This window comes from Neophocaena asiaeorientalis, unplaced genomic scaffold, assembly GCF_003031525.2.
Source record: "Neophocaena asiaeorientalis asiaeorientalis breed wild unplaced genomic scaffold, Neophocaena_asiaeorientalis_V1.1 scaffold232, whole genome shotgun sequence".
Classification (NCBI taxonomy): domain Eukaryota; kingdom Metazoa; phylum Chordata; class Mammalia; order Artiodactyla; family Phocoenidae; genus Neophocaena; species Neophocaena asiaeorientalis.
In genome coordinates this window covers 2,381,945-2,405,329 of record NW_020175672.1, presented here as the reverse complement: position 1 = coordinate 2,405,329, position 23,385 = coordinate 2,381,945, and the positions used below count along the sequence as shown (strand labels likewise).

The following is a 23,385-nucleotide window of genomic DNA, read 5'->3' as shown; positions in this document are numbered from 1 at the left end:
AAATGCCTGGTTCTCAACAAATGACAAGAAAAGATATCCTTGTAAAAAGGGTAATTCAAAAATATCAAGGATTTACCAAGATAGGATATCTTAAGTGTACTTTTTTTTTTCATTACTCGTTTCAAAATGGATGCTTTAAAATAAGAAAAATTTTGATGTAATTTCTGAATATTTTGGTCTATTGTTTTTCCTGATTTAAGAGTAGGAGCTTTTCTGTGTTTTAATATCTCATTTACATTTCTCATGAATGTTAAACATCTTAAAACCACCACTGATATTTTGCTCTAGAGATGAAAACTGTTTATATATACCTCAAGTTTATCTTTTCTATGTTAGCAGGTAACACATGCAGCTTTATTTTTTTCTAATTACAAACTGGATGTCAAATGTAAAAAAAGGGAATGGCATCAAAATATCAAAACTGAGTGATGACAATTAAGCATTAGGCTATACATCATGTTTTAGGTAAGCCATGTTTTAATTTACCTTCAGCATTAACCTTCACGCTAAAAGTAAAAAAACTAAGAGGCAGCATTTGATCATTTGGGGATGTCTCAGATACCCTCAATAAAGAAAAGAAAAGTGACATACTGATTAAGGTGTTATTAAATGATTTTGCCATCCAATTATTCACATATAGATAGAGTCAAGGATTCCAGCAACTATAGTCTTATGTCACTCTTCTATATACATTTTAAACTCGATACAAAAATTAATGCATTCAAGTTTTGATCCTCTCCTTTCTGTCTGGGGAAGTGTTAAAAGTATTCTCTCATGTCATGAAAGAGAAAAAAAATGTAACTTCCACTTTTTCTGTATATCCTCTAGGTGTAAACGGCCTATGGTACTTTCATTACTGGGACTTGTCACAAAATCACTGCCAGATTAGCAAGAGGACGCACCGACATTGGGAGCATATCAAATCATCCCGGGGGGAGGGGGCAGAATCACAGGTATTCAGTCATAATCAGGGGCAGATTTAAGTTTTGTGGGGCTTGAACCTTCTACAATTTGGGATACTTTCTTTAAGAAAAAATATTCTACACACTAACTTGCTAGGGCTCTTCCAGGGCCTTGAAAGGAGTCTGTGAAAGTGAGGGGCCTTGAAACTTAAACTTCATGATAAAGCGCCCTTTGGTCATACCTTTCACTATAATTTCTAGTGTCCCAATACCCTTCCTGCCATCAGTGGTTGAAATTTTACAGAGTTTCATCATCAATTTGGATATGTAATATGTAAAGCCACTTTTCTTTTGGAAACTAAAGTTAAGGGAACTATTGGTTCAACAATTAATAACACACTGAAGAAACTTAGGAATGATAATAATGGTGTTCACAATTTGTGTTCTTTCAACCACACATTTCCCTGATTGATGCTTCCATATTCCTGTGACTTTAGAAGGGGTATATGACAATATCTTCTTAGAAACTGACATAAGAGTTTGATACATAACACAAAAATAGATGTAATTCTTATGCCATTTACAGGAAATTTATCTCCCCATGAGAAACTTTCATAAAGATTATGGTTACTAAGAAAAATAATAAATAAAATTATTTTTCAATATTTTCAAGGATTAAAAATAGGAATAATGGGTTTGGATAAGAGCATCATCAATTATCAGAGCTAAAATCATTTCCCTGTTAGGATTTTACTTTGACTGCAAGAAGTCAACATTTACTTGCATGGCTCTCAGTTTTTTGCTTGCCATCCACATGCAACAACGATAAGATTAATGCAGTCGGGCATCTATTTTCTTTGGTTCCCTGAGCTTTCTTCTGATATTATTTCTAAAATGAACTTTTAAGAATCAGGTAGCCCAGATCCACAGGAAAACATCAGAGGATTGAATCCTATTATTATACTATTTACGTCCCTTGAAATATCATCTGTGATGGACATTTTACAGTAGATGGAGAGAAAGAGGCTCCTTAGCTTAGTCTTTCATTATATCATCACTCATTGGGTAGAAAAAAAAGGGCCTATCCTTCTAACTTGAAATGCATTCCTGAGCTACAACATGGGCACATGCAACATTTAATGAATAATTATTAGAATGATATGAAACACTTGGGCAAAGTTTGCAAAAAGAACAATTGTGACATAAAAGCTACTGAATATCCTTGCAGTTATATTAAAATTTCTTATGAGAGATTACACATCTGAATATATTTTTTAAAAATTCACATCATACGATCTTCATTCTGCATATCTTGTTCAAATGTTTTAATGTAACATTTTGAGCTCATGATATATTTTCAAGCCTGATGCATTAGGAATTTATTCATGCCAATATTAACAACCAGGTTTCTGTATTAATTGGGGTAAATAATAATAAAGAAAAGCCAAACACTTACAATGAAAGTAAAGCTCTTCATCCCCTTCTTGGTCAGCTTTGCTATAACCACAGTGCCTGGAAAAAAATCAGATTTTTGATGATTATTCTCAACCAATAATCTCACTTTATATATTTAAAATCCAGTATCATATACCTTAATTACTTAACAACATGCTAGTTAGAGCTATAGACAAAATACATAAACTTTCTGTCCATAGTTCTGAACTCAATAATAATATAGCAATTCACATGATTTACAAAAAGCAGAGAATATAAAGTCTTTGCGTGAGACATTGTGGAAGGGACATATTTCATAGATTTAGACTTATCAATGAGTGAATATTTGCTTATATTTTTTCCTGAAAAAACAACAACAACAACAGATTTTAAATGGTTTCCACAAACCATTAACTAAAAGAGTAAATCTTTCCCCAGGTGTCTTCTCTGTTTATTACAAAAATCTAACTCTGAAAATAGCTAATAAAAAGTCACCCAATAGAAATTACAATACTCATTCCTCTTAAACTAAAGCCAATGATCAAGCTCACACTACATTCTGACCTTGGGAGAATGGAAATCTATTGACCTTCAATGTTTCATATGAGACAACAAATGTCTGCATTTACTATTTAACATTCTAAACTAAACAATAAGTAATAGGCTGACATAATTCTAAAAAATCAACACATTTTATGTTAGAGATTAGAACAAATTTTGTCTTCTACCTTCTTCCAATGATGAATCCAAAGACCATGAACACCAAAATGATGGTCCCGGCCACTGCAACCACAGCAATTATAATAACAGGGTTCTGTTCACTGGAGACTGCCGTAGCTATAAACAGAAAAAAAAAAAAAGGCTCAATAAAACACTCAATATCTTGCAAGCACTTGAGGTTAAACAAAATCTTATAAACAAGACAGCTATGCTATTAAATTCACCTTTAATTTAAATGCATTCTATAGTAACAAATTTAAATAAACATTTATTTTTGCATTTTAAATAAGTGGTAAGGACAATACTTTCATCTCTTTTATATTCTTCAGCTAGAAAAGATCCCTACAAAATGCCTTATTGAATGGCTATCCCCTACTTAATTGTTGGAAACTTAGTTATGAATCAAGAGATAAAGATCTTTCATCTACAATTGCTATTAAATCCCTATTTTTCCCTCGGTGAGGTATTTGACCCCTCTGTGTCTGTTTTCCTGGTGTGTAAAAAAGGAACCCAAATACATACTCTCAGCATTTTTCAAAGCACCTTAAATGATTTCTCTCTCATATCATCAATATAGAATAAAAATCATCATGTAATCATAGTAAATCATTATGAATTTATAATCCACCTTAATTAAGGAAAATGAACAGAATTACTGGTATTAATTTGACAAAGTAGGCAATATACACATTTGAGAGTTTAAGAGCTAGGCTATTTATGAAAGAGCCAACTTTCTGCAAGCACTGTAAAAAACATTTTTGTATTATCTAATTGTAGTCGCTTCCTGTACAATGCTAAGTGATTCTTCTACACTCATTAAGGCAAGCCCAGCTGAATCTTCCTGAGAGTCTCTTTGGGAACAGTATATGTTTACATGTCCTTTAAAGCAGCCTCTGATTCTGATTCTTCATTGAGTCACACGGCCTTCTCACTTGGATTTTTCCAAATTAGTGAAGTTTTACTTATCTGGCAATTCACAAGTGTCACATTTTCCCCAGAGCATTATATTTGCAATACCAGTATAGACTTCATAAAATAATCAAAAGAATGCAACACAGTGAAAATATATATTCCAATCACTGATCCGGTTGCAAATTGATAATTATATAATATCAAACTAATATAGATTGCTTATTTCTGAAAAAATCAACAACTGTAATCTTTAAGGTAGGATGGAAAATACTACTCCTTCTTGGTGTGGCAAGGGATTCAGTCTCCAGAGCAGGAAATTTTATGTAGGCAGAGTGTGTCTTGCCCCAACAGGAAGCATAAATTTTTCTGATTGGCCTTTCTTTACTTTATCTACGTCTCCCTCCTTTGACAACTCATCTCTTAATTTTGTATACCTACGCTAACTATAGATAGTTCTTACGTTGAAAAACAGTAAAAATAGCTCTGGTGTATTGGTTTCTGAAAAGAGGTATTATACACACTCCGTAATTCAGCACCTGCTGATTTGCTCCCTGAGGGAATGAAACAAGGGAAAAAGAAAAAGAAGAAAAAGAAAGCAACTTTACAGCTTTAATTTCTGAATTACAGCCTATTATGATCAAACAGAGAAAAGATGCCTTCAAGTATTTTTCTTGGTTTGGTTGTTTTTGTTTTTATCTGTCTTTTAATATATATTAAGAGAGGAAAAAGAATGGAGTAGTTTTGTTCATGAGAAAGAAAAAAGTTAAACATGTTATGTGTAGAAATTGTTTTCATTCAATCTGTCCCATGGGTCTAATTTTTTGCTTGTCTTAGGCTCTGTTCTGCCCATAGCTTCAGAAACAGATCTCCAATGAGAAAACTGAGCTCAGGTGAATGATGAATTAGAGTATGTGAATATTTACTTACATGTTTTTATATATATTCAGGGTCACGCTTTTATCTTAACATAGTCAAAATTTATGGTTCATATTTTCATCTAATTCATGGATAATACATTTTAAAAGTAATTTATATGTGTCGTAATCACTACATCATGATTTAAAAATTGTGAAAACAGTAGCGTTGGCTCTGCGCAGAAGTGGATTTTTGGATGTATGCGTAATGGAATAATCTGAGTTCTCTTTCCAAACAGTGCTCAGGTAACTTCTCTTTGGTGGCATCTTCCTTCTTGCCCTCCTTCCTAGCACAGAGGATCACTGTTTCCTGACACTCTGATAGCACTGGGCCATGCACTCTACCAGTGCTCAATTTTACGGTCAGAACTTGTGTACGAGTTTCTCTCTTTCACTAACTGAGAGCATCAAATGTGTCACGTGTTTCTGTACATCCCAGATTCTTAGCACAGTAACGTGTGCTAAATCAGTAGTTCTTAAAAGGTGTCTGGGAAACCCTAAGGGTTCCTCAGGAACATTCCAGGGAATCTGCAAGGTCAACACTATTTTCATTTAATGTTATTTGCCTTTTTCACTCTCACATGCTTACAAGTGCACAGTTGAGTTTCCCAAGAACTTACATGACAGGTGATAATATCACTCTGATGGCTAATGAAATGTGTGTTGTGTATACTTGTGTTTTAAAATTTTCTCAGTTTTAATTTCTAAAGTGGTGAACATAAATAAATATAACCCAAATAGTCAAAATCTATTTGGGGATCTTCAATAGTTTTTAATAGCTTGTAAGGGTTCCTGTGACCAAAAGGCTTGAGAATGGCTGTCCTAAATAAGAAAAGCTGACATTCAAGACTGTCTGTGTGCTAGGCACTGTACTTGGCACTTTGTGTACATCAACTTATTTAATCCTCAAACTACTCTGAGAGTTGGGTACTGGTATCCTAGCAACTTTTGTACAGAGAAGTAGCTCATCCAAAGTCACACAAATGGACATGGCAGAGCTGAAATGTGAAACCAGGAATACGTCTACTAGCTCCAACTGATCCTGATAATCTGTTTTTTTGATGGCTGTGAGGTATTCATTTCTTGCTTACTTACTGACTGCCTTCTATGCATCAAGCACTATATTAGGCACTGGCAAGACTAAAGTAAGAAAAAGAGATATGGATTGTTCTTTCATCAACTTTACCTTCCAGTGGAGAGAATATTCTGATGATAAAAAAAATCACCAAATCCTTTCTAATGCAAAATTCATTTTTAACGTGAATTTCATGTGCTCATTCATGTTCTACCACTTCATCTCAATTTCTCTGAGGGTTAGTTACTTCATTTTTAAACAATGAAAATAACATCTATGAACCTCAGCACTAATAAATAATAGTTTGACCCAATATTCTTAATTTACAAAGTCAGGAAAATGTACAAACTCATTTTGGAAAGTTTTCAAACCTAAACTTTTAACTGATAATGAATGCTTGGGTAAGTATAGCTGATTGATGGTTCTTTAAGTTTGAACTATTCATTAGAATATGAAAGAAAACATATTTTGAATTGTTTTATTATATTAGAAATTACAAAGTAAAATATCAAGAGACCAGTCTAAATGAAAAACTACTGCAACACATTTAACAGAAGACCACTCAAATGTTTAAATGTTGAAATATTAGTGTAAAACACTAATTTTGGGGGGCCACTGAACTTAGATATTCTCAGTTTTAATCTTACACACTCCATTTTAAAAAGATGACAAAGAATAATGATAATAAGTTTATCACATCATATTATGTGAAATCTTTTTCAATTGATGACTTTTGTGTCTATAATTCTATATAAACAATTTATATTTCAAATTTATTTCAACATATGTTTTATTATTTGAGGCTCTGAGAGTTACTGCTTAATTTAAAAATATAATAAAATATTTTGAAAAAAGACTACTGTTAGCAGACTTAATAAGCATTAGCTAATGCAAAAAAATTTACCAATTTATTCTACCTTTTAAAAGAGCTAGAAAAATATTCTCCCGAAGTCAAAATAACTCTTTGATCAAAATTGTATTGATTTAATTTATTTAAAAATTTTCTATTAAAAATTGAGAAAAGAAAATCATATAATAGTTTTTAGCTAATATTTGTGTAGAATTCCACAGGAACACTAGATTGGTAAGGGGAGGAGGAAGTAACAGCTGGGTGAACCTTGAGTCTGAGTAATATCAAGAGAAATCAAAAACTTCCAAAACACAGAAACACACCCTGAGGCTTCAATCTAGCTGAATAACAACCAGCAGTGGTACTCAAGCTATTCTAAACTTGCACTCTGACAACAGACTGGGACGTGCATCCTAAGATACATCTGCTTATTTGCGATGCACTATAGACACATGTATTTTTGTTATGTTCCTATGCTGCCTTATAAAACACAAAGTGATAAAGGGGATTCAAGATATTGCTAATGTTCTATTTTTAAGCTGAGTGGTAGATACAGAGATATTCAATTAATTATTCTTATTAATATTTCACATATACTTTAAATATGGCATTTAGTATGTTGGAAATATTTCATAAAAATGAAAAAAGATGACAAAAATAAAAAGAATGACAAGATCTAAGATCTTCTTCTTGAATGGCAAGTTTTGAAATCATTGCTAAAAGGTAAGTAGCTTGAATTAACCATGATTATTACAAACCACCTTTCTCTGGCCCACCCTGGTGTACATCCTGGCTTCATTTGGGGGTTTTCCTGGCTTCATTTGGCTTCATTTTGGGGGCAGCTTTGACTGACAACTAGAGTAAGATCATTTTGGGGTGTATCAAAACAGTCTGTATCAATACACATTTGAACAAGTCCTGCTTCTGTTTCTGACTTTATCTTTTTAAAATAAACCCAGTCTGTATTAAAGAAACTAATTTAAGTCACAAGGGTATAACATCACAAAACAAAACTGCAAATTTTAAATTATTATTCTGAATAACCTTTACAAAGAATATATATATACATATGCATATACATTCACCTTTAAAAGTAAAAATCATCTTGAACTAAATCATCGCCCCCAGTACTGAAAAAAAATATGCCAGAGTTATAGAGAGTAAGAATCCAAACCAAAGATGGTAATTACCTTCAAACATTTTACCTGTAGCTTCCTCTAGTGTAGCAACGTCAAGTCTGGGACTGTAATTTCCATAACCAGCAGCAGTAAAAGCCCGAATCTGGAAAACATACACTGTTCCTGGCTTCAGGTTGTTAATGGAGGCCGAAGTGGACTTGGTTTTTAATGTCGAGTAGGTCCGTTCCCTTTGATCCTAGAAACAATACAGGGAATATTTAATTGTGATTGCAACCAGGCAATTTGACAGCCAATTCTTGCAATTTATTTCAATTTGCTGCATTGTTTTTATAAAGGCTACATTGTACCCTGTGGAATATTGGAACACTGAGTTGTTTCTCAGATAATATAAGGCACATGCCTTTGTTCTATAAATTTCAAAGAGAAATAATTTTTTAACAACATTTATGATGTTTTGAGCCTTTGCTTTGTTGGTAGAGGGCACAATGGCAAGAACTATTTAGCCATAAATATAATCAAATGTTCTTTTGACCAAAACATAAGTACACTTGTAAAATCTACAGTTTAGTAGAGGTCTTCACTTCATAATGTGGTTCTCTTAATACTGTTCCTGAATGTTATTCAACAAGCAAAAAGCCACAGGCTAAAAATGAAGAAATCTATAAAATCAAGAAACTTAGCTAATACCACCAGCATAGTGACATATCAATTGTTTTCATTAAAAATTGCATTTTTCAGGGGACTTCCCTGGCGGTCCAGTGGTTAAGACTCTGTGCTTCCACTGCAGGGGGCACGGGTTCGATCCCTGGTTGTGTATGCCGCACAGTGCGGCTAAAAAAAAAATGTATTTCTCGCAGAATAAAACCACTTTTACAAAATAGCATTTGATGGAATATTGGAAGTTAAAACTATTAATATAAAAGTTAATGTCTTAAATATAAAACTTAAAGTGTCATATAATTTATGATTTGGCAATATTTTAAACATCTCAGTTCAATTTCCCCATTTTTCAGATATGAAAACTGAGGCTTGTAGAGTTTAAAAATGTGTTTATCATATTAACACATATGATTTTTAAATTATTAAATAATAATAATTAATTAAATAATTATTAATTATTAATTAAATAATCAAGAATAATTAAAAAATCAAGAATATAAAACACTCCATCAAAACAATAGTTAAATGAATAAAAATTTAAAGCTTAGATGATATGATTCTAATGTGTTGTTTATGAAAAATGCTATAAAAACTACTCATCAAAATATACAATTCTAGACGCGTTCTTACTTGTTCAATAATAAATACCTGTGCTCAACTGTGTCTAGAAATAAAACTGTTCAGTGAAATCTGAAAATGTTGGTTTGGTTGTTTGATTTACCTTCACGATGATATTTGCAAAAGCGTAAATAAATGTACACTTAAACTGGATTTAGTGAAGCTGACTTGTAATTGTCTTCATTATAAGCATTTATAAAAATGAGAGTTGATATTATAAATATATATTTATCTCAAATAAAAGAACTAGGCATAACTGATATTAGAAGACATAATGATATATACATTAGATCACAGGCTTACATACATTATAAAGCAATAGTATTATTTGTAAGTTTTTTTGTAATTTGTAAAATTCAGTGAATGTAGATACACTGTTTCTGTCATGTAAAATAGAAAAGTAACTATTTGAACAAATTTATTCCAGAGCAAGGATTTGCAAAATATTGTGTTGCATTGTAAGAAACTTTACTCTCACTTACCACCTAACTTATATTTTTAAAATTTATTTTTCATTGCTTTTGAAATCTGATGACATTTCAGAAAGGACTTATAACTGTCAGAGTTCACTGGAAAACAGACATAACAAACCCAACACTAAAAACAAGGATCCCCTTAGAAATACATTTGATGAGACAAGAAATGTATTCTCTGGTACAAAAATGAGGTATTTACAATGTAACTTTGGCTATGGACGTTACGCATTCATAAAGGAAATAATAAGTAAAAATATTGTAAACTCAATCTGAACGTTGAAACTAATCTTAAACTATCTGTTTTTCCATCAAAGTGAAAAAAAAGTGTCTATTGCCAAGGCACTGCATGCATTTAAGTGATTCAATCAAGTCAATTCAGTCCCCAAATATTTCCAAAGCTTTATGTTTCCATTTTGAAATTCTGTCTAAATGGTTAAAATGGTTATGTATATTAGAGTACTTCAGCTAATTAAGTCAATAATAGTAACACATTATTATTATTACTATTAGTAATAATAATAGTTTCCATGTTTCAAACCTTGAATCAGGTCTTTCTGAGAGGTAGAGCCTAGAAAATAATTTGTGAACAGGGTTGTGTCTGTCTGTCTGTCTATCTTTCTCTAGACGAGTCAGAAATAAATGCACTCATACACTGAGATATGTCATTGTTTACTAAAATTTAGCCCTTATAGGGGATTAAAGGGGCAGTACTTGAGTTTTAGCCATGCTATTTTTTTCATGGAGAGAAGGGCATAAAGAAGTAGTAGACATAATTAGTATAACATCTATGAAATACATTTCAGGAGGAATTTAAAGGAGTGAAGTATTATCACCTGACTCTGAAGTTTGGAGAACACTACACATTTATTACAGAAAATCTTCTTATTTTTTTCAAATTACAAAATTATTTGAGGCCACGTCATTATCACCGAAACCGCATACATAAAATAAATCATCAAGGGCTCAAACAGACACCCTAAGAGAAACATTTTCAAAAACACAGAGGGAAAAAAAAAATACCCCGTTGGGTTCTGTGGTTTCTGTGGTACTAAACATCCTACATCTAATCATTAGGACATCAAAACTTGAAAACCTAAACATACTACCAGTGGAATATTTTCATCTGTGTAACACAAAAACTTAATACAAAGAAACTATCATTGTAGTAATGAACCAGAGATTCAGGGAGAGGGTTATTAAAAGTGGCTAAAATTAACTATTTTGAAGTAGCTCCAAATAGCTGTTACAATGGCCAGCTTTAGTCGACAGTGCAGTAGGATGACACAAGACACACTGAGCGTCGTACATGGTTGTACATTTCAGCTGTTCTTAGCACTTACTTTCTCGTAATACTTGATTTCATATTCGGTGATGACTCCATTGGGATGCTCCGGTTCCTGCCAGGAAAGCTCCACGCTCCGCTGCAGCACTCTCTCCTTCATTACTCCGCTCACTTGCGAGGGAGCTGTTTGGACAAGATGTGTCAATAAACAATGAGAAAATTCACTGGATGCCTCAAATCAAATGTCACAACTGATCAGTCCCATGCTGTGCCAGTTTCATTAAGGTAAAAGAAAGCACCTTTTCATAGCTCACAATTCAGAAGCTAATGAATATTCAAACAGGACCTTATTACTGTTCATAAACCTTAATAGAAATTTAAATTAAAGTGCAAACAGCAGAAGATAGCATTGTTCAAGTTAGTGAAAAATGGAAATGATGGGGCTGAGAATGACAATTAAGCAAAGGAATGCTAATTAAGGCTACAAAATATGATTTCTAAGTCCAAATATTTATTTCACATGCAAGAGCAATACACTTTTTACAAGAAACAAATAACTTAATACTGTGCCAGATAAAGTATATGAAATGGCTACATTCATTTTCAATGAAAGGAATCAAACTTTAAAAAAATGTTTTTATGTTTCACGTGTGTGTCTGTGCATGTGTGTGCGTGTGGGTGTTTCATACTTCGTTAGGTTAAGGTGCAAGAAAATGCTAAGGCTTCTGTTACTTAAATATGTGCGTGATCACACATACACACACAGACTCTTCCACGTGTAATTTATACCTACGTAACCTAGGCTTCAAGCTTTGATAGAAGCAATTCAAGCTACAGTTTTGCTTTCTCTCTCTATACAGATAATAACATGCTAGAGTTCTTTCATCCTAATTAGTGGCATATACTCTTTTTGGTAGCTAAGACTGTGGAATGTAGCAAACTAATTTGCTCTGTCTAATTTGTTCAGTGACGATTAACTAGTTATCTTCTCTGTCTAAATGAGTAGCTGCATTGGCTTGGCTGAATTTCAGTGGGGTCATTATGTTTCATGTATCATGCTCTATCTCATTCTGTAAAATGTTTTCAGGCTGTTAATTTAATTTTCAGATGTCCAAAATTGTTAATAATCCTGCAGACAGAAAAGCAATTATATGGGTCTAAAGCTGTTGAAGCAAGCTTCTGATGTTTATCCCTTTGGCTTTATTTTGTTTCTTCTACTTCTTAATATTTTCTTATATCAATATCTAGAAAAAACATTTGTCACTGCTGTCTAGCTTGACGATTTTGAGGGAAGGACCTGGAAGATGCATGACTCCCATTTCCTCTCAGATTACTAACAAAAGCATAACTAGGGCGGATTAAGTGGAACAACTTTCCCTTTAGGGGCATGCAGCTGAAGTACTCAACAGACTGTGTTTACAGACTAAATGCGCTTCTGATATGTTTCCAATGAAGCCAATTTCTAATAAGGAATCTTATTTTTGCCACGACTTTTAAAACCTGGGTATGTGCAGTGAAGAAGAACTTGTTTCTAAAGTAATTTATCTCTCCACCCATAACATTTTTAGCATCTCAGCCAACTGTGTGGTTTAAGAAGCTGCATCCCCAAGCCATAGCCTTGGGAAACACATTCCCCAGCTAATGGTGAGATGAGATTCTACTTAGCCAGGAATCTCTAATAGTCTAATTTACTTAACGCCATTCATAAAATCTGTATTTTAATTTTAATTAGTAAAAAACAGAATGCAGCACAGGTGAGAATACTGCAATAGTCAATACATAAATTACTCAGTAAGGCTGCTGGGTCTCCGATCAGGGTTTACGGCATGAGGTGTGCCATTTGGAAACAGGTTAAATGGAAATAGGTGGGAGCACTAGTAGGTGCCAATCTCTAGGTCTTCTTTAAACAACACACATAGCTTAATGTGATTTTCAGTGTAAGTCAAACTATAAAACACTTTGCTTTGTTCCTATCCCTAAAGAGCAAGATGAGAGAGACGAGACACTGAATCCTCCAAAATATGGCAGAGACTTGGGGTATAAATGTACCTCATTTAGTTCTAATATGTTGCAGCAAGATCTAAGTGTAAAATGAGACATGATTTCTGCAAGTTACACATTAACATTAAACTCATTATCTCATCCTGGAAAAAGAACTTTTACCAATAAAATGATGGTAATTGGGAAATGGGGGGAAAGATGCCAAAAAACACATTTGAAATGTACAGTATTTTGAAGCCCGTAACACAGCACTAGCAGTGCAGTACTCTACAATGTATTTTCCCTCTTTTGTACAAAGAGCCATATCTGTCAGTGACTATACTCCTGATTTCCTGTGTATTTCTTATTTTTAAAAATTTATCCCTTGCTAATACTGTATCAAGCCACACGTTTAAAAGAGTCAGAAACAGAAGTACTAGCACATGGCCCTTGAGAATAGATAAATTGCATGATAGGAAAAATCTTTCCCTACCTATGTCCTTCAAATACAACACTTTGGTACATAAAAATTGATAATATTTTCCCTTGAGTTTCAATATCTCAGGCATAGAGAATATATAATTCATAAGATATACAGTTTATAAACAAAAATATCTCTAAAGCTAATCAGATTCTAACAGTCATGATTTGCAGATGAAGTTATACATAAAAGTAAAATTGAAAGAAATATTAAAAAACATTGATTTCTATGGTTAATATATTTGATCTGCTAAATTAATCCCACTGTAACAATTTCACTAAGAATATGCTCTTACACCAAAATATTCAATTAGCTACAATCTGAATTCATTTTGAAAAGAATATGCATACAACTAATTAAATCATATACATACTTAACAACCCATAAGGTATTATGACATTTATAATTTTCATAATTATCAAAGTTAAATAAAATCTTTTGTAATTGGAATTAATGTGAAGCTAATAAATAGTAACCGACAATAGTAAATTCCCTGCACTGGAAAATGTAAGAAAACAAATTCAGAGAGGCAAGCTTTTAAACATGAATTTGTAGTAGGGTTTCTAAAAAGTGATTAACAGATTAATTTCTCACCTAAGTTTCTAGAAATATTCTGATATAAAAATTAATTTCAACTGAAGAAACAGATGGAACGTTTTGCCCTTAAATATTTTCAAGAATTATTGGGGACATATCTGGAGTCTATACAAATGCCAGTGAAAGACGATCCTAGGAAATACAGAAATGGTTTCTGTGGTTTAAAGTGGTAAATCTCAACAGTATAAAAACAAAGTTGATGCAACAGAAAAGCAAAAGTCAAATAACAGGCTAAAATGTAAATTTTGGGCTAGGATCGTTTAGTATGAGGCTCTGAACTAAAAAATAATCAGTAAGAATGGTGGGTTTATGTACAGACCTGAACCAGTCAACATTTTCGAGATTTTGAGCTTCAAGCACTCATGCATGAGTTTTGATCTTAATCAACTTTTAATTAAAATCCAAGTACAAAAATTATATTTAAGTTACAAGATGAAATGTACTCATAAGGGCTCCATTCCCCCTCACCCTATGCCCTCCAAAATGTTAAGCTTACCTATATGTATGGAAACATTTCCTAGCACAAAGCGAGGAAAAGACAATTTTAAAACATAATATAGTAAGCGAATGGCCCTCCAAACTCCATACTCTAATCTCTGGAATGTATGAATGAATATGCAACATTACAAGGCAAAAGGGACACTGCAGATGTAATTAAGGTGATAGACCTTACAATAAAGATATTATCTTGGACTTTTTCAAGCGGGCCCAATCTAATCACATCAGTCCTTATGAGCAGAGAGATTTCTCCAGCCAGGGCTAGACAGATTTTGCGAAAGGTGAAGCCAGAGAGATCTGAAGCATGAGAAGGAATCAACCCGCCACTGCTGGAGGAGTCACTTGGGGAACGTAAGGTATGGGGGCAGCTTTTAAGGATCAAAGACATGCCCTAGGTGACAGAGGCAGAGAAATGGAGACCTCTATGCTACCAGCACAAAGGCCTGGAATTCTGACATCAATGAGGTTGGAAGTGGATCTTCCCCAGAGGCTCCAGATAAGAGCCCAGCCCATCTGACAACTTGACTTCAGCCCAAGAGGCTGGCAACTGAGGCTCCAGCTGAGCCCCGCCATGCCCAGACCTCTGACCCACAGAACTGGGAGATACGAAATTAGTGTTGTTTTGAAGTTTTTGTGGTAACTATTCATGGTAGCAATAGAAAACTAATACATACAGTAAAGAAAGAATAGACTTACTGGAATTTTAACAAAGTCTATGAAAAAAGGTTAGTGATAGGATAGTTTAATAATGTGATATGTTGAAATTTATGTTGAAATAACATGGAATCAAGGAATTTTGATCTTGATTAAGACTCAAAACACAATGCCTTATAAAAAAGAACTCTCCATCATACATCTGGAAGAATTTTTTTTTTTTTTTTGGTGGTAATACTTCAATGAAGTTCATGAATTTGATTTTGGATTTTAAAAGTAATTTATTTATACTAGTCATTATTTTCACTACACAAATTCTCCCACTAAATTTCAACAAAGAATGGTGAGTGGAAAAATAATATTTGTATTTCTAAATAATACAATCAGGAAAGATAGGTCAAGAAGTATGAAATGACCATTTACCACACCTCAAATTGTTACATCTACTGACACTTGTTAGGTTTCCATTAGGTAAATACAAAAAGTGAAAATGAAGAAATCTTTAGAACACAATCAAATGCAAATCTGACAATTATAGAATAATAGACTTTTATTGAACACTTTTGCTGCTTTATAGTATGGAGTTCATTTTTGTCATCCTTTGAAATAACAAATGTGTGTATAATTAGGAGTTTAGGATTTTATAATACACAACTTTTAGCTTTCTTACTCTTCCCCATAGGTGTTTCATTTTTGCACTACAGGACAAACGTATAAAAACACATGTAAATGTATTCCAATAACAAAAGAGTAGACCAAAAGTATACATGATCCAGTGGAGTATCATGTAACATATCAATTCAATTTTTAGGGTATTTAGGAATAAGTAAAAAATTCTAATGTGATTTCACTGAACTTCAATTTACTGGCTGTGAACAAAAAAGGGTCAGTAATAATATCATGAGCAATGAATATAAAATTTTATCTAAAAATTAAAGCACAGGGATTAAGGGCAATTGAGTCTGCAGGAATTATGAGCAATCCATTTGCAATACGTACCCATCAAATTGTTTTTGGTTGGAGAGAAAGATGATTTGTGGCTAAAACAAATATAAATCTCATTCTATAATAAGCAGTTGAAAAAATCAGTGGGAAATGAATTGATCTTTCTCAAAATTAAATTATGCTCTTTGCATTGCCAGCTATGACCTACCAATTAGAATGATGATGTTTTATTCAAAAATGTAAAATACACAATATAATACATGACATATCACAGAATGGATTTCTAAATATATTTAAGAACAACTACTGAAAAGACAACTTGAATAAGAGCTAAAAAATAAGATCTGAAAGATCTGTAACAAAAAATGAATGATATTGAACTGACAAAGCAGGAAAAAGAAAGCATCGTGATTGGGGTGCCAAGTCAAGTATATATTGTGAGTAAAGTCAATATCGTTTCAGTAGGGTAATAACACTCCTCACAGAACAACAAACGTCACTACTCTGCTACTTGTTCAACTAAGGATAGCGCTGTTCTTTAAAGCAACAGTCACAACATCTTTGCAAAAATGATCTGCTAATACATCTTTCTGAAAATAAAGTTTCCTCTGTCATCATCAGATGATTAGTAACCAATTGTTTGGATGTTTAATTAATTACAATAGGAGTTCGCACTTCCTGGAAAGTCTATGTAAAGAGCTTTAAAGAGCAAAGAGCTGAAGGTTGTGGAGAAAGCCACTGTGGCAATTGGTTCTAAAAACGTACCTGGACTTCTGCTCATCTCTGCTTAAGTACTGACTAAAATGTGAATTGATGAGGCCGTTAATTTGTAACTCCAGGTGCATTTGCATTTTCATAGAATTACAATGTAATTGTAACTATCGATGTAAATAGAATAGAATATTGTAAAAACAGTAGGTATAAATTAGGCAGCTGCCCAGAACTAGCTGTACTATTCACACCAGTCCTACCCACAGAGGAATAACTAAATGATAATGGAACATGACAATCCAGCAGGGTTAAGGAGCCCTTGATATTGAGTCATACATGTCACCTATCTTTTCAATCAACAGTTAATACTTTTTTACTAGCTCAGTTCTACTCAACAAATGTTTGTTTGGCATTTACTCGATGCAGGGCATGGTGGCATTTCTATAGAAACTTACAGTTTGCTATAAATAAATAAATAAATAAATATATATACCTCCTTTCTTCCCTACTGCAACCGTGCAGGTAGGTAGTGTTGTTCTATTCATTGGTGGAAAAGCTAAGGGTTACAGAAATTAAGTAGCATCCACTCAGAAAGGGGTAGATTTTGGATTCAATCATGTTTTTCAAATTCTAATCCCTATCTTTTGTCAACTACGCTGCAATAATTCTAGGTGCTGGCACTTCTTGAGAGCAGGCACTAGAAGCAGGAAAGCTAAGTCACACACTTAGCATTTGTTGAGAATCCATGATGGGCCATAATGATGAAAAGACCCTTAGGGATCTATTCAATAGGTAGGAGTCCTAGAACCTGCAGATACCAGAAGAGGTCAATCTGAGCAGCGATTTTTAAAATTACTTTTTTAAAAATGGCAAATGCATATTATATGCAACAAAATTCAAACGGTACAAAAGAGAATATACTGAAAAGGGAGACTTCCTCTGAACCTGGTTCCCATGTCACAAAGTTACCCTTCCCTAAAGCAACTACTTTTAGTAGTTTCTTTGGTGTCCTCACAAAAATAGTCTAGATATATATGAAAGTATGTATATTTTAAAAACAGGGATGATATTATTCTAATAGTTCAAAACCCTGATTTTTTCATTTGTCTTTATTTTATAACTTGTATCATTCAACATATACATATCTGTATCACTCTTTAATCAGCTGTTTTGTATTCCATTCTGTGGATGTACTACTGATATATTTGACCAGATGCTTATAAATAACTATAGTCCTCTCCCATTATCTTAAATAATAACAGAGCCAGGTTCAAGATTGGATCCATTATATTCTCTCTAGTGGCCTCCACAAAAAAGTTACAACTCACTGAATCATTCTTCCTCTGCTTCGGCTAATACAGAATTATTTTATTATTTTTTCCCCCAAATCCTATTTCCCTTGCTGACAGTACTACACAATGTAATGTTTAATTATTTCATAGTTGTTTATCTCCTCAGCTATTCTGATGCTCCTTGAAGGAAGGACATTTGGAGAAGCAATAGAGCCAAGGACTGAAGAGCATGGGCTCATGAGCTAGTCTACTGGGTGTGCACCTAGGTTCCAGCGTTTATTTGCAAATTGTGCAATCTTGAACAAGGAAACAAACTTCTTGAGCATCAGTTTTCTCAGCTTTAAAATAGCTTTAATCAGAGTGCATACTTCATAAATAGAATTGTTCTGGAAATCAGTATTTAAATACTTAAAACCACTCCTGCGACATGGTAAGAAATACATATATATATATATATATATGTATATTTATTATTATCCTATACTTAGTTTGTCTGTATTAGACTTACTGATGCCTGGGACTCATTCCAGAATACTCTGATCCTGAGATCAGATTCAGGCATCATTATTTTTCAAATGGTCCTGAGATGAAGCTGCTGTACAGCTAGCCTGAGATCAATTCCTCTGAAGCTTTGGCAGGAACATAAATTGTCATTTCAATGTGGAATTCCAGGGCTGTCTATAATAAATGCTGGCAAACGTTAGGCTTTTAAATACTGACAGGTTTTATTCAATTTCAATCATTTAGAAATGACCAATTTCCATAATTTATACTCTCTATTTTATATACACCAGCTAAACAGAAAGACATTAAGGTTAAGTAATTTAGAAGGAACGTATCATTGTAAAAAAATGAAATAACTACCAAAATGGGAAGAGGTCCAACAACACACATTCTTTTAAAAATATTACATATTAAGTTGAGAGAAAAATACAGATGAAGCAATCTCTTCTATTTTGGGTGGTGGGGAAATTAATATTTTGATTGCTTTAGAAAAAAAAACACATACTTTCACATGTGGTCTATCAAGTAATCTGACTCCATCTCTAATTTTCCATGAATCTAGAGCTAAAGGCTACCTATTTATAAGGTCAACTACGTGACTATAGTCTCACTTTAATGATGAACTATTTATAGAAATGATTTATAAGGAAGTATGGGATAGCTATAGCCCACAATCAGACCTTTTCAATAATGAAAATAAACTTTTATTAAGAATAAGATATACATGTGTGTGTATACACATTTGTTAATGACCAAAACCTCCTTTACATGTCATCAGAATAAGCTTTTCAGTTGTGAACATTTTCTTTGACCTTGGAACATGTTTTATTATAAGTAGAGAATCATGTTGTATTTCAATCACAAAAATATTGTAATATCAGTCGACAATTTTTGAAATGTTGATTTAGTCCAAATTCTTGTGTTATGGCTATCTTTAATTATAATTTTCATAGTTATCTATTTACATTTTTTACAACATGAATATTCTTTCCATTAATTTATATTAAACACAGACTGTCTAAATTTTTAATTCAATATACTGTAACTATACTTCCTTACAATATGAGATGAATGTAGTCCCTCATTTAGATAAATAATTTTAATTTATATACTATTATATGTATCATGAACACATATGAATGATTCTTAAATTATGTAATAACATATACTAATATTTACATATATAACCATGTGGCTAAGTAAGCTCATTAGCTCCTCTTGCTAAATATCTACACAATGTTTAAAATATTATTCTGTATATTATAACATTCTGGAATTCCAAAGATTCCATTTACTTTTCAGAGGCAGTATAGCATTTATTTAAATAACATGTAGGTTGTTTATTAAGAGGAACATTGTTAATAGAAAGAATATTAAAGAAAGAGGAGACATGAGATTTGCCTTGAAGCAGGACATTAATAATGTATATTCAGAATTCCCATTAGAATAAACTTACATTACTGAATGCCAGCTGTGTGCTTACTATGTGACTACACTGCATTTTTAACTCCCAAGTCCTTTTCCAGTACACCACCATTTCTCATCATCATAAAATGAGTATAATGTGTTACAACCAAAGTTTTTAAAAAAATGAATGAAACCATAAAAATTGAGTTTACTGCATATAGTGATATGGTTTCATAAAATGTTGGTTTCACATGTGTGTTTGTGTATAAATATACCAAAGTACAGATATACAACGTGCATCTATGAATTACATTTTTTTTTTTTTTTTGCGGTACGCGGGCCTCTCACTGTTGTGGCCTCTCCCTTTGCGGAGCACAGGCTCCAGACGCGCAGGCTCAGCGGCCATGGCTCATGGGCCCAGCTGCTCCACAGCATGTGGGATCTTCCTGGACCGGGGTACGAACCCGTGTCCCCTGCATCAGCAGGCGGACTCTCAACAACTGCGCCACCAGGGAAGCCCTATGAATTACTTTTAATAAACACATTAAAATTTTTTTGAAAGCTACTTTATTACATGATATATAATTGAGGGTATATCTATTTACAAAGAGAGATGAATGTGTTTAAAGTGATACAATACAAAACATAATACAGCAAAAGTAAGTGTGACAGTTCCCTGTTACACCATTCTTTTACTCTATCCCAAGTTCTTGATAACAGTTGAAGAGAACAGCCAATTTCATTATATTCTGGCTGCTATCAATCTCATCCTTTTCCACTTTACAGTTTCTTTTTATTTTACTTTTCCTGCTTGTGTCTTCTACTCTGGTATGATTTATTTTCGACTGTATTTTTTCTAGGCCTACCTAAAACTTGTATGTATCCAAATCAATCTATTTTCTTAAATATTATCTAAAAATATTGTTTTGCAGCTATTGTTCTTCATTAGTGGTTTTATCTTATTTTTTTACATTTTTTGCAGAAATCATCACTCTAGTGCTCCTCGCAACTAATTTGATTTTAATTCTCTGTTCTATTATAAGTTTGATCATTCAAGAAGGAAAAGAAGGAGGAAGAAGAATGTAACGAGGAGGAAGAGGAGAAGAAGGAGAAGGTGGAGGAGCAGAAAAAGAAGGAAACCTAAAGTATCTCAAAGCTCACTAAAATAGGGCTTCCCTGGTGGCGCAGTGGTTGAGAGTCCTCCTGCCGATGCAGGGGACACGGGTTCGTGCCCCGGTCTGGGGAAATCCCTACATGCCGTGGAGCGGCTAAGCCCGTGAGCCATGGCTGCTGAGCCTGTGCGTCCGGAGCCTGTGCTCCGCAACGGGAGAGACCGCAACAGTGAGAGGCCCACGTACCGCAAAAAAAAACAAAAAAAAACCTCACTAAAATTATCTCACTTAAAATGTGCAATTAAAAAATGTTATCATCCCAATTGCTCCAGGTACTCTGAACACATTTCATCTCTGAAGTGCATAAACTTAAGAGATTCACATTGCTTAATAATAAGTTCTCAACACCAGTCAAGATTTATTACTTTATTTCAAGAACCTACTACAAACTAAGTACGTAGTTTAATAGAGTCTCCTAAATACATTTCAACTAGCTTTGCAGCTTGTATTTGAAAGTTGTTGCTATTGCCTAGGAAGTCAGGCATAAATGAGAACTGCCTTAAGTTTCCTAAACCTGTATAATGCCGATGGTGCCACGTGGCATTAATTTACTAAACCAAGAGAAAATTAATGCAGTTTCCTAAAGTAGCCAATTAATACCCAAAGAGTCACTTTTATACATTGGGAAAATCTGGCTTAGAATTAAATAGTTATATACAGGGAGAGTTACCAATTTATGAATAAGTTTGGTTTCAAAAGTTAATTTGTAGTTTAGTTGTTTGTAACTTGGACTTCATTTTCCATAGAATCAGTATCAAAAAAAGCATTTAGATTGCCAGGTTAGCCAACAAACACATTTTGACCCAGAATGTTGTTAAAATATGTACATTTGTTCAGAAAATGAGTTAAAAACAATTCTGCTTCAATACTAGTAACTACGGAAAACAGAAAAACCAATAGGATGAAAAAAATGTTTTTGCTATTACTATTTAATACAGGTGCTTCAATACAAGAATTAAAATCTTCCAGAATCCTGCCAAAATTCTGATGTCTCTTAGCCAGAGACAGAAACTGATCGATATTTGCTAGGCTTCTGCCACTGCCCTCATCTTCCTTATAGGGAATTTTGACTTTATTCCTAAATAGTCTCCAGCCACCAGGAAATAACCATCTCAATAACTAACTAGAACATAAATACAAGGACAATACGTCCCTAGTTTCACCTTTTATCAGTTAGAGCAGGGGTCTATGGCCTTGGGCCAAATCTGGCTAGTTACCTGTTTTTGTAAATAAAATTTCACTAGAACACAGCTGCATCCATCTGTTTACATATGGCTTATGGGTGCTATTTGTGCTAAAATATCAGAGGTGCGGAATTAAAACAGAGAAAATATGGCCTATAAAGCAGGAAATTTTTATTATCTTGTCCTTTTCAGAATAAGTTTGCTCACTTCTAAGTTAGAGTTTGTTTTGTTGCAAGTAAGTAAACCCCAATAAACAAGGGTTTAATTGTCTTTTACTTTTCTCATGCAAAAAGGAATATACTTCACAGGTGAGCAGTTGCTATATTTTGTCCAGTGGCTCAAGGATGTAAAGATGATTCTCCTGGCCTTTCCCTCATGGTTGCAATGCGTTGCGATTGCCGCTGCTACAGCAATCATATCCGTGTTGCAGGCTTGCAATGAAAAGGCAGTGTGGAATACTCCGGGTCTAAATAAGGAAAGCCAACTATTCCAGCAAGCTCTAGCAGTCTTTTGCTTTTGTCTCATTCATCTTATTCCCTAGGTTGGACATGGATTTCTAAAATTTAAGCTGGGTGTACTGATGCCCTAAAAAGACGATAGTAAATAAGAAGAAAGAACTTGATATTAGGGAGGAAACCGGCAGTGTCTGCCACCCTCATCTTCCCAATAGCAAGAGAAAGGGAGATCATTCACTTAACTTGATTCCTACACTTCCAACCTCCTCAATTAATTTCTCTTCTGAATATAGAACAGAAAGGATGAAGGAAAGTGATTCAGATTCCTAAGTGAAGGCACCAGATCATGGATAAAAAGTAAGGTCATGTAAACTGGGACTTGAGAGATATTTATGATATCACTAAATCTTTATCTGGCAAGTTTAAGAGTGAAGTCAGAAAAATTTTTTTCTTTGTTTGGTCACATCGGGGAGCTATTTCAGGTAAGCCTTTTTTTTTTTTTTTTTTTTTTTTTTTTTTGGGG

The 23,385-nt window shown here is 33.6% G+C and overlaps 1 protein-coding gene across 1 annotated transcript in view; it reads right to left on the bottom strand.

Moving 5' to 3' along the window:
• EPHA7 (EPH receptor A7) overlaps positions 1 to 23,385 on the bottom strand; it is a 164,137-nt gene that overhangs the window by 18,965 nt on the left and 121,787 nt on the right. The window contains exons 7-10 of the mRNA XM_024731803.1: positions 11,041 to 11,165; positions 7,998 to 8,181; positions 3,065 to 3,173; positions 2,359 to 2,414 (exon numbers count right to left, since the gene is read on the bottom strand). Of these exons, the coding sequence (XP_024587571.1) occupies positions 2,359 to 2,414; positions 3,065 to 3,173; positions 7,998 to 8,181; positions 11,041 to 11,165 (474 nt within the window). The remainder of the gene's footprint in view (positions 1 to 2,358; positions 2,415 to 3,064; positions 3,174 to 7,997; positions 8,182 to 11,040; positions 11,166 to 23,385) is intronic.